Consider the following 14,539-nt stretch of genomic DNA (forward strand, 5'->3'; position numbering starts at 1 on the left):
AACTAGAGAAAAATCATAACTTCCTCATACGAAGTCAGATTTGGACCTTCTTTTTATGCACGCTCTCGGTTTAACAAACTCTACGAATTTCATTTACATAACTAAGGCTAAATATCGCTCTATCGTAAATTCACATTTTATGTCATGCAGTGTCGTATTGGTTCTGTCGCGAAACTTCGACAGGTCATAACTTCTTCGTTATAACTCGAATTTCGGTATTCTTTATATATTCGGAAACCTCGTATTGACCACCACAACTTCATGTATTGATATTGGTTTTATCTAACATTTTATTTTTACGCTCATTTTTATTCTTAATTCAATTAAGCCACACAATTAAGCATAAAACACATAATACTCAAATAATACATAGATCCTTATTAGGGTTGCATGCACACTTAAGAGTGTAACTTTATTTGTTTTGCATAAAACCCTTCAGAACCATCCAGTCGTAACATAGATTCAAATATGGGATGAAGAGGAGGTCGCGGAGGTGGACATGGAGGATGTGGGGGACGTCACAATACCTCATACCAGCAGCAGCAAAGGACCACTTCTTCGAGCAATGGGGATTCATCTGATAAATGGAAGGGTAAGTCCAAAGATAGATCCAAAGTTCAGTGTTATATATGTGAAAAATTTGGACACTTTGCTTCTTAATGCCCTAAATGAAAAAACAAGCAAATGGAAGCTAACCTAGCCGAGACAGAAGATCATGACCTACACTTGTTCATGGCCAAAACCCTATATGAAATGGTGTTTTTAATGAAAAGGGTATGATTCCAAGTCACTGCGAATCAAGAGACGATGATAAGAACATATGGTATTTAGATAATGGTGCAAGAAATCACATGACATGTAATCTCTCCCTCTATACTTAGATAAACAAGCGAATAAGAGGTTAAGTAAGATCTGGATATAATTCATGTGTTGAGATTATGGGTAAAGGTTCCATACTCTTTGAGGAAGAAAGTGGTAAACAAAAGCTACTAACATATGTGTTTTACATCCCAAACGTTAAGGCAAACATAATAAGTTTGGGACAAGAAACGGAGGTATGGTGTGAAGTCTCAATGAAAGGAGACTGGTTGTTATTATTTGATAGCGGAAACTCTCTTTTTCAAAGTAAAACATTCACTAAACAGGTTTTACAAAAGTAGAATTGCAATTGGAAAACCTATGTGCTTACACAGTCAACTAAATAACCAAGATTGCATGTGGCATGCTAACTTTGACACAATTGCAATAATGGGAAGAAAGGAGTTAGTCTCAGGCCTACCACTCATCAAAGGGAACAATAAACTATGTTATTCATGCCTAGTTGGAAAACAAACATGAAAACCATTTTCCAAGAGATCACAATTTCGAGCAGGAAACCTCTAAAACTTGTTCATGGTGATCTATGTGGACCCATATCCCTGCCAACCCCCAGTGAAAATAGGTATATTTTTGTATTAATTGGTGATTACTCACAATACATGTGGTGTTTTCTATTGAAGGAAAAAAGTGATGCAATAAAACACTTCAAGATATTCAAAACAAGGACAGAGACTAAAAGTGGAAATATTATGTATGTACTACAAGCAGATAGAGGTGGCGAGTTCACTTCTCATGAATTTAACAACCTATGTGAAGATAATAGAATGATAAGTCACCTCACGGAACCATACACTCCACAACAAAACGACGTGGTGGAAAGAAGAAATCGTACTATTCTTGAGATGACTAGAAGTATGTTGAAAGCAAAGCAAGTTCCTAACAAGTCTTGGGGTGAAGTTGTACTTCATGCAGCTCACATAATAAATAGAATTCCAATTAAGGAAGTAAAATAAAATGACTCCATTTGAAGTTTACGACAAACGAAAGCTAAATATTGGACATTTGCGTGTGTTTGGATGTGTAGCTTAATCGAGATTGTAAGGTTGCATGTGAAGAAACTTGGCGGGCATTCGGTAAAAATAGTACACATTGGAACAGAACCAGGAACCAAAGGATATCGACTCTATGATCTAGAAAAATAGAAGATTATAGTATCAAGAGATGTTGTCTTTGATGAAAAACAAGTTAGAATTAGAATAAAGATGAAAATTCCACACTCAAACCCTAAATGTTTTGAGTTTACTGGTCTAATCTTGTTGATACATGAGATAGTTCAGTAACACATAACCTAAACAATAGCGACGTAGAAGTAGAACCAGAAGTAAGTGAGGATGAGGCATAAGAGGTTGTTAACAATGGAGGTGGTGGCAGAGATACACACGAAAAAAAGAATCATGAAGTCTTCGATCATCATAAGCCAACACAAGCAGCGTATACTCGCCCAAAATCAAGTTAAATTTCACACCTACCAAAGAAATTTAAAGACTTGGAAATGAACTTTCTTATTGAAAACATCAAACTCTTATTGTCTTTAAATGAGGATGAGATATCAACTTACCATGAAGCCAAAGACAATCCAAGGTGGATAAACACTATGAAACAAGAGATAGATTCAACTGAAAGGAATGGAACTTGTAAACTAGTCCCAAGACCAATTAATGCAACCATCATCAGTTTAAAATGGGTCTTTAAGGTCCAACGAGACACAAATGGGTCCATCAGCAAGTACAAGGAAAGGATCGTAGCAAAGGGTTATCTACAACAACAAGGGGTTGACTTTGAAGATATATTTAAACCTATAGCTCAAATAGAGACAGTTTGAGTGCCTATTGGCCTCGTAGCTCTTAAAGGATGGCAGTTACATCACCTTAATGTAAAATATACGTTTTTACATGGTGAGCTACAAGAAGAAGTGTATGTTCATCAACCACAAGGTTTTGTAAAGACGGGGCAAGAAAACTTGGTGTATAAACTAGAAAAGGCATTATATGTCTTAAAGAAAGCACCATGAACATGGAATATGAAACTTGATAAAATCTTGAAAGACATGAAGTTTCTAGGGTGTGTACAAGAATAGGCGATTTACACAAGGCGAATAGAGGCAAATTTAATTATTGTTGGTGTGTATGTTTATAATCTTGTTCTCACATGATCAAACACCAAAATCATATAAAAATTCAAGTAAGCAATGGAAATGAAATTTGACATGATAGACTTGGCTTACTTACTTATTACCTTAGAATTAAAGTACACCAGATGGAGAAGTATATTATTATTACACAAGAAGGGTATGCAAAAAAGGTACTCAAAGATGTGTAACACCTGTTTTTCAGAGTGGATCAGCTAAAGTCGTAATAGGGTCAAAGTTAGGGGTTTCGGAGAAAACCTTGTGCCATGACGTGGGGCATGGGTCATTACAATGTGGCATGGATTTATGAAACAAGCATCAATCTTGCGAGCCACGATGAGGCAATATTATGGTCACAACCTGGCGGCCGCCTGAGTGCTTAACCTTTAATTATGGGGTTTTTGTCCCTATTTAAAGGAAGTGAGGGCTAGGGTTTGCACACGATCAGCCTCCATCACCTCCCTTTCACCCTCCAAGAAACCATAGCCCCCATTTTTGAGTTCTTGAAGCTTTAGGTGGTGTTTTTGGTGTCTTGAAGGAGAAGGAATCATCCTTGGTACATAGATCTAGCTTTCAAGTCTCATCATCATCTTCTAGCACTTATTTTGGACCATTGTGAGTGTTCAAGTTCCAAGCTTTATATTCTATGCTTCTAAATCTTGGATTTTTGTGCATATTATCCATGTTTAGGAGAGTTTGAGTGGATGGATTTCATAAAGTTGGCAACTTTATGGATCATTGAGGTCCCTTTAAGGTTTAATATTCTAGATCTGAGATTTGGTTGGGTTCTAGATCATGCGTGAGAATTTTGACCACATTTCCACCATTGTTATGACCTAGGTTGGAAAAGACATGCATCAGACATGCATGACAATAAAACAAAGATTTTTATGACTCATTGGGTGTAAGGAAGCCTTCTAGAGGAGACGAGTGTGTGGCTTAATATATTAAGAGCTTAATCCATTAAATTTTCCAGGATCAGTTCCGATGACATGGTGAAATGCCCATCACGTCATGGCGTTTGAGGTTCTCGCGACTGTTTTGTTCGGTGTAACGTCCCAAAAATACTAATATAAAAAATTTCTTTTCCAACCATACATTTTTTTTTCAAAACCATTCATAGTAAAATTTATCTCTCAAACATCAGAGTAAAATGATAATTATCAAATGCAAAAAAATCCATTAGGGGATGTTGTGCAGTAAAGTCGGGTCGTTCCATTTGGAACTGGAAGTACCTGGAAATATTCAAACCACAAAACCGTAAGCATAAAGCTTTATGAGTTCCCCAAAATATCATATACCATACATATCAGTGGGCCAAACCCTAGGGGTGAATTTCAACCATATATGATCCAACCATGGTCTTCCATACAAGTCACAAAGAAAAAGAAGTATTGTGATCCAACCATGGTCTTCCATACAAGTCACAAAGAAAAAGAAGTATTGTGATCCAAGCACAATCTTTCATATAAGTGTTGTGATCTAACCAAAGTCTTTCATACATGTGTTGTGATCCAACCATAGTTTTTCATGCAAGTGTCACAAAGACAATCTTGAAACTTACATAGTATAGTTAAAAGACTCACCTCACAGACATAGTCAACAGCTAACAACTCTCACGGACAATGAATCGGGTGCTATAAACCTCCTAATAAACCATAAAAGGTAAAAGTTTAGTCCACCTTCTAAAACTACCCAATTAGAAAAAAATCAACCAAGTCATAAAGTCGATGATCAAACTCAACTCTAAATGGTTGTCATGTTGTGGCCAATCCTTAGCCACGCCATGTAGACTAGTCGACAGAACAGTCGTGAATTATTTGATCCCTATGTCGTATCAACATACTTGCCATGTCGTGGTTTCTGGGTTTGGACAGCCTAATGGATTCAATCCTTAGTCCATTAAGCCATAAACTTATACTTTCCAGAAAGCTTCTAGGGACACCAAAGGCTCATAAAAATCTAAACTTTATGGACATGCATGCCCCATGCATCTCATTTATCCAAGCTAGGTCAAAATGGTCAAAATATGGCCAAAAACTCTTTCAAAGTTCACAAACCACATCCAACTCTTAGATCCATAGAATATAATGCTCATGGAACTTAGAAAGGTCATAAAGTTGCAAAATGTATTCCACCCATTCACTCTAATCAAAACCATGGACCATAATGGGCTAAAACAAACTAGATCGAAGACATTAAACTATAAATATGAAAACTTGAATCTTTATAAATGGTCCAAAAAACTATCTTAAGGATGGGGTGGTGTTGCTTGCTTGATCCTTGCACCAAATCTTCTTCTTCTTCTTCTTCCTTCAAAGTGCACCAAAAAACTAAAGATAAGCTCAAATATGAGAAGGAGAGAAAGTGTTAGGGTTTCTTCAAGGCTCTTAGAGGTGATGGAGGCTGAGGGTGGAGAAAACTCCAGCCATCACTTCCCTTAAATAGGGCCTTAAACCCAAAATTAGGGTTTGCCCAAGACAGATGTCATGTCGTGGACAATATATTGACACCTCGTGGTAGCCAATTTGAGACATGCGATTAAAACGGAAATGCCACATCGTGGGGATACTTTCATCACATCGTGACCAACACTAAAACTCAAAATTACTTTAATTTTCATACCTCGAGGATCCGGATGTTACATTCGGAGATTGCAACATCGTGGAAAAAGTTGGGCCATGATGTGGTGGCCAGTAAAGTTGTCTTTTGGGCTGTTGACTTTGATCGTTAAGTTTTTGACCAATTTGACTTTTGGTTAAACCTTGGTAGAATTGAGTGTTTATCTAAGAGCTAGTCTCAGTTTGGCGCTAGGTAGCTTGAGTTAGCTATTATGATTTTTGAGGGTTACGATTGAGCTTTTGCTAGTTAGCTCAGGTGAGTTTCTCACTATACTTTATACTGCAGTATGCATCCTTGTATGTAGGATGGTGGTATGTGTTGGTGTCAGGTCCATTAACATGGCTCCGGCAGCTCTGGCATGCCAGCCTTGCCTGGAGCTCACCTGTCAGCCATGTCTGGCGCCCGCCCGTCGGCCTTGCCTAGTGCGTGCCTCCAGGCCACATCTGGCACTCGCCTGGCACCCCCGAGTGGCCTTGCCCAGCTCCATAATATATGGGCGTGAACTGTTGGTCCAAGACCATATCCAATTCCCCTTGACCTAATTTGTCCCCTACAAATAGAATGTTTCCTCCTCCATGAGGAGGCAACTTCTAAGGACCTGAAACCCTAGACCTTTCTCTAGGGTCTTGAACCCTAAGGGAATCAACCTCAATTATGGCCAAACTCACACCCTACACACTAAGATGGTTCCCTCCATCCAAGAAGAACCATCTCCTTTCACACACCGATCTGACTTGATCTTCGGAGATTGATCTCGGGACATAGTCCATGGGGAAACTCTAACGAATTCGTTGTGATGGCAGCTAGGTATCTAGCTGTAAACATGCTAGTGGAACCACTTCTAGATCTTTTGTCCTGAGACACTAAGACCTGGCATCCTGAGCACATATCACAACATTTGGTGTCATCCTTAGGAACTCGAGCAAATAGCTACGCTTTTTGATCTCAATCTCATTTTCACCACCAATCTATTCAGATATGTTGTTCTTAGCCTCAGTTTTGCTTAGATTTGTTCATATATACCATTATTTGTTCAGATCCTTTTAGCTCTCACAAAGATCTGTCCAGATCTGCTTCCCAGACGCTCAGATCTCTAGATGTGTTTCATTATTTTCACTTATATCTCTAGATCTGTTTTGTTTTTGCTTATTTGAAAATTTCTCAAGCTTGCAAAGATATTTTCATATCAGATTGGTTATATTTTGATATTTTATCTAACAATTTAAGAAGAACATAAGTTTTCATAAGTTGTTACACTATTTAGGATTCATATTACCAAGAAAATCATTTTTAGTTTATGGTTTTATGTGTACAAATTCATTCTTTGAAAATTTTGCTTCTACATACAACTGTACAACTGCAATGCTTGTACATCCCTCGAAAACCTCAAAAAAATTGTTTATTCTTTCACCAAAATACATTTGAAACCCACCCTCAAAAATTTACCATATCTAATTAAATTTTACTGCTTAATAAAGAAAAGAGAGAGAGAGAGAGAGAGAGAGAGAGAGAGGGAGGGAGGGGGGTTTAAAGAAAAGTGTGCATATGTCTCATCTTGGCCGAACAAGAAAAAAGAAAGCTTAAGACAAAAAAAAAAAGTGAAAGGTGGTTAGCCCACCACCGGTTCACCTCTATCCGTTCCAAAAAAAAGGAGCAGTATTGCAGTAAACTAAAGAAAAAGCAGGCCCCACACAATCAGAACCTGGTTCACCCCCTTGTAATAACGTGATTAACGTCATTGGTATGGCCTGGGTTTTTCGTGTTTTTCTCTCAACCAACAGCAGTTTCAAAACCACCTCATTAAAGGTCGAAACCAGAGCAACACTAGCCACCTCCAACTTTGGAAAAGCAGTCACACCTTGTCGGCAGTTATCGCTGACCGTTTGTTTTCTTGATATGTCGCCACCGGGAACCAAAGCCACAACAATGCAGCATCAACTCTGGCTTCGCCAACCGACACTACTAGAAAAAGGTTAATAGAGTACGGTTGAAATTGTAAATATAGTACGTACATAGAGGGCGTATTAGTAGAGGGGTGTATTAGATTACATTCATAATAGAGTACGACTATTTGACCGTATTATATTATCCTATCTACTTTTTACAACCATCGCATACAATCATCTAATACGGCATATATACACATCTAATACACCAATAAACAATCGTACTTGATGTCTCACATCCCCTTTGCATTCCAGAGCCTTATTAAACAGACAATTCCACTCCAATTCCACTCCAGCCTTATTAAACAGCCAATTCCAGTCCATGGATGTTGTGGAACACATGGATCACCATTCCAACTGAAACAAACTTTTCAATTTCTACGAAGCTACTATATGATTACCATGTGAATTGTAACCGAATGATCAATCTCTACAAAATACAAACCTACTATATGATTCCATTCCAACCATAAGAAGTGGGACATCACTGATCATGTTTTCATTTTCAGAAATAGAAAAAAAAAATTACAATGAACTTAGTTCATTAAACAGAAAAAAATTTGTTAATGTCACATCTCTAATCTCTCTTTCCCCTTTGTCACCTCTAACCTCTCTTTCCCCTTTGTGGTTGATTCATTGTATGCCTACAAAAATTAACAAGAAAACTTAGGATTCAAAATCTCAAATAACTTTCAACGAAGAAAACTCAAATTATAGGACCTTCCTGCCATTAACAACTTCATCTATAGCAATGCAAGGGTGAAAACTTCTCCAGAACATAAAAAATATGAGCAAATACAACATGAAATACAATTTGTGTACCTTACAAAAAGGCTTCACTTTATCACCAAAAGTTCTCATCCATGTTTTAACACGTTCCTCCAATTCCTCACTAGAAAATGGTTTTTTGTCCTTCCAAATGTTCTACAAACAAATTAAGATAAAAAATTTGTTATTTAACAAAGGTGAGCCTTTATTACAATAAACAAAAATGAAAAAAAATATCTAACAATTAGAAATAGTAAAACATAATAATATTATAAATAAGAATAAACTCAAACATACCTCAAATTCTTCTGTGGATTTTAGAACAAGGAAATTTTTCCACATTGCTTTGTCAAGGTACGGGTATTTTTTTACTGGATTGACATCATTGTCCCACAACTTAAGAAGCTCCGACTTGTAGGCCTTCCAATGCATGTTGCAATCTCTATGTACTTGTGCTTTATGATCATCATCTCGTATATGCCAATAATTCTGCTTTTTTAAATAAAAAATGATGATAACAACTTTTAGGTATATGATATGATACAACTTGTATGATAGAAGAGAATAACATGGTAGGAAATTGTGATTGCTAGTATTAAATGATATCAAAAGTGTGCTGAATTGAGTTTTACCTTTATGTTTAACCACAATTGATCTTTGTCACATTGATCCACTAAATCCCAACTATCTATCAGGATAGAAATCATCTTCCTCGTAGTCACTCCACGATAACTGGTGAACTTAAAGCGGTTAGGTCCAATAGCTCTACCAAAGTGACCGAACTCAACTGTTAAATTTGATAGATATTCTTTGGAGTGATCTCTGATCAATGTCACACTTCTCTTTTTCTTTTCTGGACGTTCCATTGTATTCCTACAAAAGCATAAACACTCGTATAATTAACTCTAAGAGTCTCGAACACCAAAAAAACCAAAATTTTATATAAAATTGAAGATACCCAAGGTAAGTTATACCTGGATTCAAGATGTTTCGTTTTGGGTTTACCAACATTTCTTTTTCTGGTTTTTCTTTCTACCATACGGATCCTCCTGCTCTTGGTTGTTTTCACTAGTACCTCATCCATATGTAATGGAAAATTTCCGATGTATAACCTCAGACCTGGTTATAAGAAAATGAGCATAAAAATGATGATAGAAAATGATGAGGGTAAAGATATGTTAAAGATTATGACTTAATCCAACTAATGAGAAGATTATGACACGTTTTTTATAGTAGATCAAAACATTAAAAAAATCATACCAAAAAAATGTGATAGAGACCTTGATGGTTATATAACATAAAAATAAGGACCAAAACTGTAAGAGAAAGCTTTTAAGGACCAAGATAGCTACCATTGGCACTCTCAAAAGAAATATGATGCAATTTATAATCAAATACAGCAAAAAAGAATTACATTTGATGGAAAATACAAATATGATGCAATTTATATTCAGCCCCTATTGATGGGTACTGCAAGAATGGTCAAATAAAGGTAGTTGTCTGCATGGCAAATTTGTGTGAGGTTTTTGGGCATACGGTAAGATGTTTGAATGCTATAAATGTAGGAAAGACAACTAATTTTATATAATATTTGTGTGAGGTTTAGGCTCCCATCAATTCAGCCCATTTGTTTTTATCTATTTTGACAGGTTAATGGTGTAGCACAATTGCACAGTGACATCTTAAAGGCAGAGTTATTTGTAGATTATGTGTCAATATGACCAAACAAGACATTTGGGCATTACTCCTAGACGTTGGCTCAGATTTTGTAGTCCTGAACTTAATCAGATCATAACAAAATGGTTAAAAACAGACGAGTAAAACGCATTAATTCCATCTGCAGAAAATAGGTATCTAGTAACTACTTGTGGGTCTGCAGGAGGTACAAGTAACTAGTTTAAGTGCAATTAGATTATCTCACAACCTGCTCTTCCCTAAGCTTAATCTTTAACCCTAACCAAAAAATTTCAAATAAGAAACTAAGGTTTTTGGAGGTGTGTTGATTTTCACCATGAATGGTGATTTCAAACCTTGTAGATTAAAGAGATAAAGGTATGGAAGCAAAACCACCTACCTTTTGGACTTAATCTAGGAGAACTTGAAGAAGGTTTGAAGTTTTATGATGCTATGGATGGTTTTCCACCAAAGAGGTTAGAGAGAATGAACAAAATAAGATGCTGCCAAACTTCTAATTCCCTTTCATTTACTTTCATTCCTTGTAACGTGTTCATATGCATTGACATTTGTTTGAGAGTGCATTAAAATTGTCGTATCCTTGTAATGTGTTCATATAGGGTCGTTCTCTGTGAATGGCATTTCTGCTATGGTATTATTCGATTCGGGGGCTACCCGATCATTCGTATCGCTTGCGCTTAGCAAGAGATTTAGCAGAGCTCCAGGGGAGCTGGATTGTCCACTAGAGGTTGAGATAGCAGATGACAGGACCGTGAGGGTCGCCAGAGTGCATAGAGGGTGTTCTCTTCAGTTGTTTGGCGAGCAGTTTTCGGTGGACCTGGTTCCTATTCCCCTGCGAGGGAATAAGGTTATTATGGGCATGGATTGGCTAAGCCCCAATGGGGCGGTGATTGATTGTGAGCTTCAGCTAGTGAGGGTTCGCACTCCCAGTGGGGGAGAGTTAGTGATTCAGGGCGAGAGGCCACAGCGCGGACCGACCTTTTGTTCCGCCGCAAGGGCGAGGCGCTATTTTCAACAGGGTTGCACTGGTTATGTAGCTTATGTCTTGGATGCCCGGGAGAAGGGCAAGACGATAGTTGATGATGTTCCGATAGTGCGAGACTTCCCGGATGTATTTCCCGAGGATTTACCGGGGATACCTCCTGAGAGGCAGGTTGAGTTTAGGATCGACCTGATTCCTGGTGCGGCTCCGATAGCCAAGGCACCGTATCGCCTAGCCCCCCCTGAGATGCAGGAGTTGTCTACACAGCTGCAGGAGCTGCTAGACAAGGGTTTCATTCGGCCGAGCAGTTCGCCTTGGGGAGCGCCGATCCTGTTTGTGAGGAAGAAGGATGGGTCGCATTGTATGTGTATAGATTACCGGGAGTTGAATAAGGTAACGGTGAAGAACCGTTACCCACTTCCGAGGATAGATGATTTGTTTGACCAGCTTCAGGGAGCGTCTTGGTTCTCCAAGATCGATCTACGCTCCGGGTATCATCAGATGCGGGTTAGGGATGAGGATGTGCAGAAGACTGCTTTCAGGACCAGGTATGGTCATTATGAGTTTGTGGTGATGCCATTTGGGCTCACCAATGCCCCAGCCGCGTTCATGGATCTCATGAATCGCGTGTATAGGCCGATGCTGGATCGTTCAGTGATAGTATTCATAGATGATATCTTGGTATATTCCAAGACGCAGGAGCAGCACGAGGAGCACCTGAGGGAGGTGCTAGAAGTTTTGAGGAGGGAGAAACTTTTCGCAAAGTTCTCCAAGTGTGAGTTCTGGTTGCGCGAGGTGCAGTTCCTTGGTCACCTCGTCAACCAGAAGGGTATTTTGGTAGATCCGGCCAAGATAGAGGCCGTGATGCAGTGGGAGGTCCCGAAGTCTCCATCTGAGATTTGGAGCTTCCTAGGGTTGGCAGGGTATTACCGGAGATTCATTCAGGATTTCTCCAAGATAGCAGTGCCGCTCACCCGACTGACCAAGAAGTCGGTGGTATTTCGTTGGGGGCCCAAGCAACAGGCAGCGTTCGAGACCCTCAGGCAGAGATTGTGAGAGGCTCCGATCCTTACCTTGCCAGAAGGAGTAGGGGACTTTGTAGTCTACTGTGATGCCTCAATCACAGGTATGGGAGCAGTGTTGATGCAGCGAGGCCATGTGATAGCTTACGCCTCGAGGCAGTTGAAGCCTCACGAGGCTAACTATCCTACCCATGATTTAGAGTTGTGGGCGGTTGTGTTTGCCCTCAAGATTTGGAGGCATTACCTTTATGGGGTCCGTTGTACCATCTACACGGATCACAAGAGCTTGAGGTACCTTATGGATCAGCCGAGTCTGAACATGAGGCAGAGGAGGTGGTTGGATGTGCTGAATGATTACGATTGTGAGATCCTTTACCATCCAGGGAAGGCCAACGTGGTGGCCGACGCCCTAAGCCGAAAAGTGTCGGCAGCCCCTATCAGAGATTTGTGTTTGAGGATGACAGTGATTACTCCATTGTTGGAGCGGATCAAGGAGGCTCAGGGCGAGGGCCTCAAGGAGGAGAGGCAAAATTGTGAAAGGATAGTGGGCCGAGTAGCTTCGTTTGATTATGACAGTCGGGGATTGCTGACACTTCATGGGAGAGTGTGGGTACCGTACTGGGGAGGAGTACGGCAGGTGTTGATGGACGAGGCTCATAAGTCTCGATTTTCTATCCACCCAGGGGCGACGAAGATGTATAGAGATCTTCGACCCGATTATTGGTGGCCCTGCATGAAGCGGGATGTCGCTTGGTATGTTGAGAGGTGCCTGACCTGCAGGAAGGTCAAGGCGGAGCACCAGAGGCCTCACGGCAAGATGCAGTCGTTAGACATTCCCGTGTGGAAATGGGAGGACATCACCATGGATTTTGTCACCAAGCTTCCCAGGACCGCACGAGGAGTAGATTCGATATGGGTAGTAGTGGATCGGTTGACGAAGAGTGCTCATTTTATCCCGATCTAGGAGAGTATATCAGCATAAAAGTTAGCCGATATCTATGTGCGTGAGATCGTGGCACGTCATGGAGTGCCGGTATCGGTGGTGTCAGACCGAGATGTCCGTTTTACATCCAGATTCTGGAAGCGGTTTCACGACGAGATGGGTACTCGTCTTCATTTCAGCACCGCTTTCCACCCTCAGACGGACGGGCAGAGCGAGAGGACGATTCAGACTCTCGAGGACATGCTCAGGGCATGTGTTCTAGACTTCGGTGGCAGTTGGGATACGTATCTTCCGTTAGCGGAATTTTCGTATAACAATAGTTATCATGCGAGCATTGATCGACCTCCCTTTGAGATGCTTTATGGGAGGAAGTGTAGGACCCCGATTTGTTGGGGCGAGGTCGGTCAGCGAGTCGTTGGGAGCACAAAGGTGGTGCTCAAGACGACCGAGTTGATTCAGCAGGTCCATAGTAGACTGCAGACTGCACAGCGTCGGCAGAAGAGCTACACCGACAGGAGGCGTTCAGACTTGGAGTTCGGGTGGGCGATATGGTCCTCCTGAAGGTCTCACCCTGGAAGGGTGTCATCAGGTTTCGGAAGAGGGGCAAGCTGGGCCCCCGGTTCATTGGTTCTTTCAGGGTTTTGGCCCGAGTGGGTCGGGTTGCTTATCGGTTGGATCTTCCTGTAGAGCTTAGCCAGATCCACAACACTTTCCATGTGTCTCAGTTGAGGAAGTGTTTGGTGGATGAGTCAGCAGTTGTTCCCCTAGAGGATATTCAGGTTGATAGCAGCCTGAATTATATCGAGAGGTCGGTCGCGATTCTGGACCGGAAGACAAAGACCTTGAGGAACAAGGCAATTCAGCTAGTGAAGGTGCAGTGGCAGCACCGGAAGGGGTCTGAGTGGACGTGGGAGGCTGAGGAAGAAATGAGAGAGCACTACCCGGAGTTATTTGCAGATTCAGCCGTAGCAGACTTCGAGGACGAAGTCTGAGACAAGTGGGGGAGAATTGTAACGCCCCATCTCTGGTATGTTGTTCCTGTGGCATTTATTTAAAAGTTTTATTGAGGGACTCGGCGAGTCTATAGCATGACTCGTCGAGTAGGGTCGAGTTTTTGTGCACGTGTTAGTCGGCGACTCGGCGAGTCCATATTCAGGACTCGGCGAGTCTGCCTGCCTGGAAGAAACCCTAAATCCCCGGGTTGCTCACTATTTAAGCAATGCTATGTGCCCCAAACTCGCCTCCTTCACCCTCAGAGAGCTGTGAGAAAACCCTAATCCATCCCTTATTGTTTTAAGTGCTTTTGTGTGTGGTTTTTGAAGGCTTGAAGAAGAAGAAGAAGAAGAAAGGAGCAAAGAGAAGAGGTGTAGAGCAAAGATCCAAGGGCAAAATCAGAGTTCATTGAGGTAATTCTCGGATTCCTTCTGTTTTATGCTTTAGACCTCCATTAGAACTCTTCTAGGGCTAGTTTGATGCATTTTCCAAGCCTTATAGTTGTATGGATGCCTTAATAGGTCGAGATATCCCTAGATCTGTTCATTTAGGAGTTGTAGA

The 14,539-nt window shown here is 40.6% G+C and overlaps 1 protein-coding gene across 1 annotated transcript; it reads right to left on the reverse strand.

Moving 5' to 3' along the window:
- Window positions 1-8,006: 8,006 nt before the first annotated feature.
- LOC111881774 (uncharacterized) lies at window positions 8,007-9,212 on the reverse strand. The gene is made up of 4 exons (XM_023878168.3): window positions 8,976-9,212; window positions 8,641-8,832; window positions 8,398-8,499; window positions 8,007-8,219 (listed from the first exon to the last, which is right to left on the reverse strand). Exons 1-4 carry the CDS (start codon window positions 9,207-9,209, stop codon window positions 8,145-8,147), a joined length of 603 nt encoding a protein of 200 aa, XP_023733936.2. The 5' UTR covers window positions 9,210-9,212; the 3' UTR covers window positions 8,007-8,144.
- Between the last annotated feature and the right edge of the window lie 5,327 nt (window positions 9,213-14,539).

This window comes from Lactuca sativa, chromosome 8 (assembly GCF_002870075.4).
Source record: "Lactuca sativa cultivar Salinas chromosome 8, Lsat_Salinas_v11, whole genome shotgun sequence".
NCBI classification, from domain to species: domain Eukaryota; kingdom Viridiplantae; phylum Streptophyta; class Magnoliopsida; order Asterales; family Asteraceae; genus Lactuca; species Lactuca sativa.

Coding starts and splice junctions, on each gene's coding strand:
- LOC111881774 (XM_023878168.3), bottom strand. CDS start 9,209: ATGGAACGTCCAGAAAAGAAAAAGAGAAGTGTGACATTGATCAGAGAT. Junction 8,833..8,975: donor AATTGTGGTTAAACATAAAG/GTAAAACTCAAT, acceptor TTAAAAAAGCAG/AATTATTGGCATATACGAGA. Junction 8,500..8,640: donor AATCCACAGAAGAATTTGAG/GTATGTTTGAGT, acceptor ATTTGTTTGTAG/AACATTTGGAAGGACAAAAA.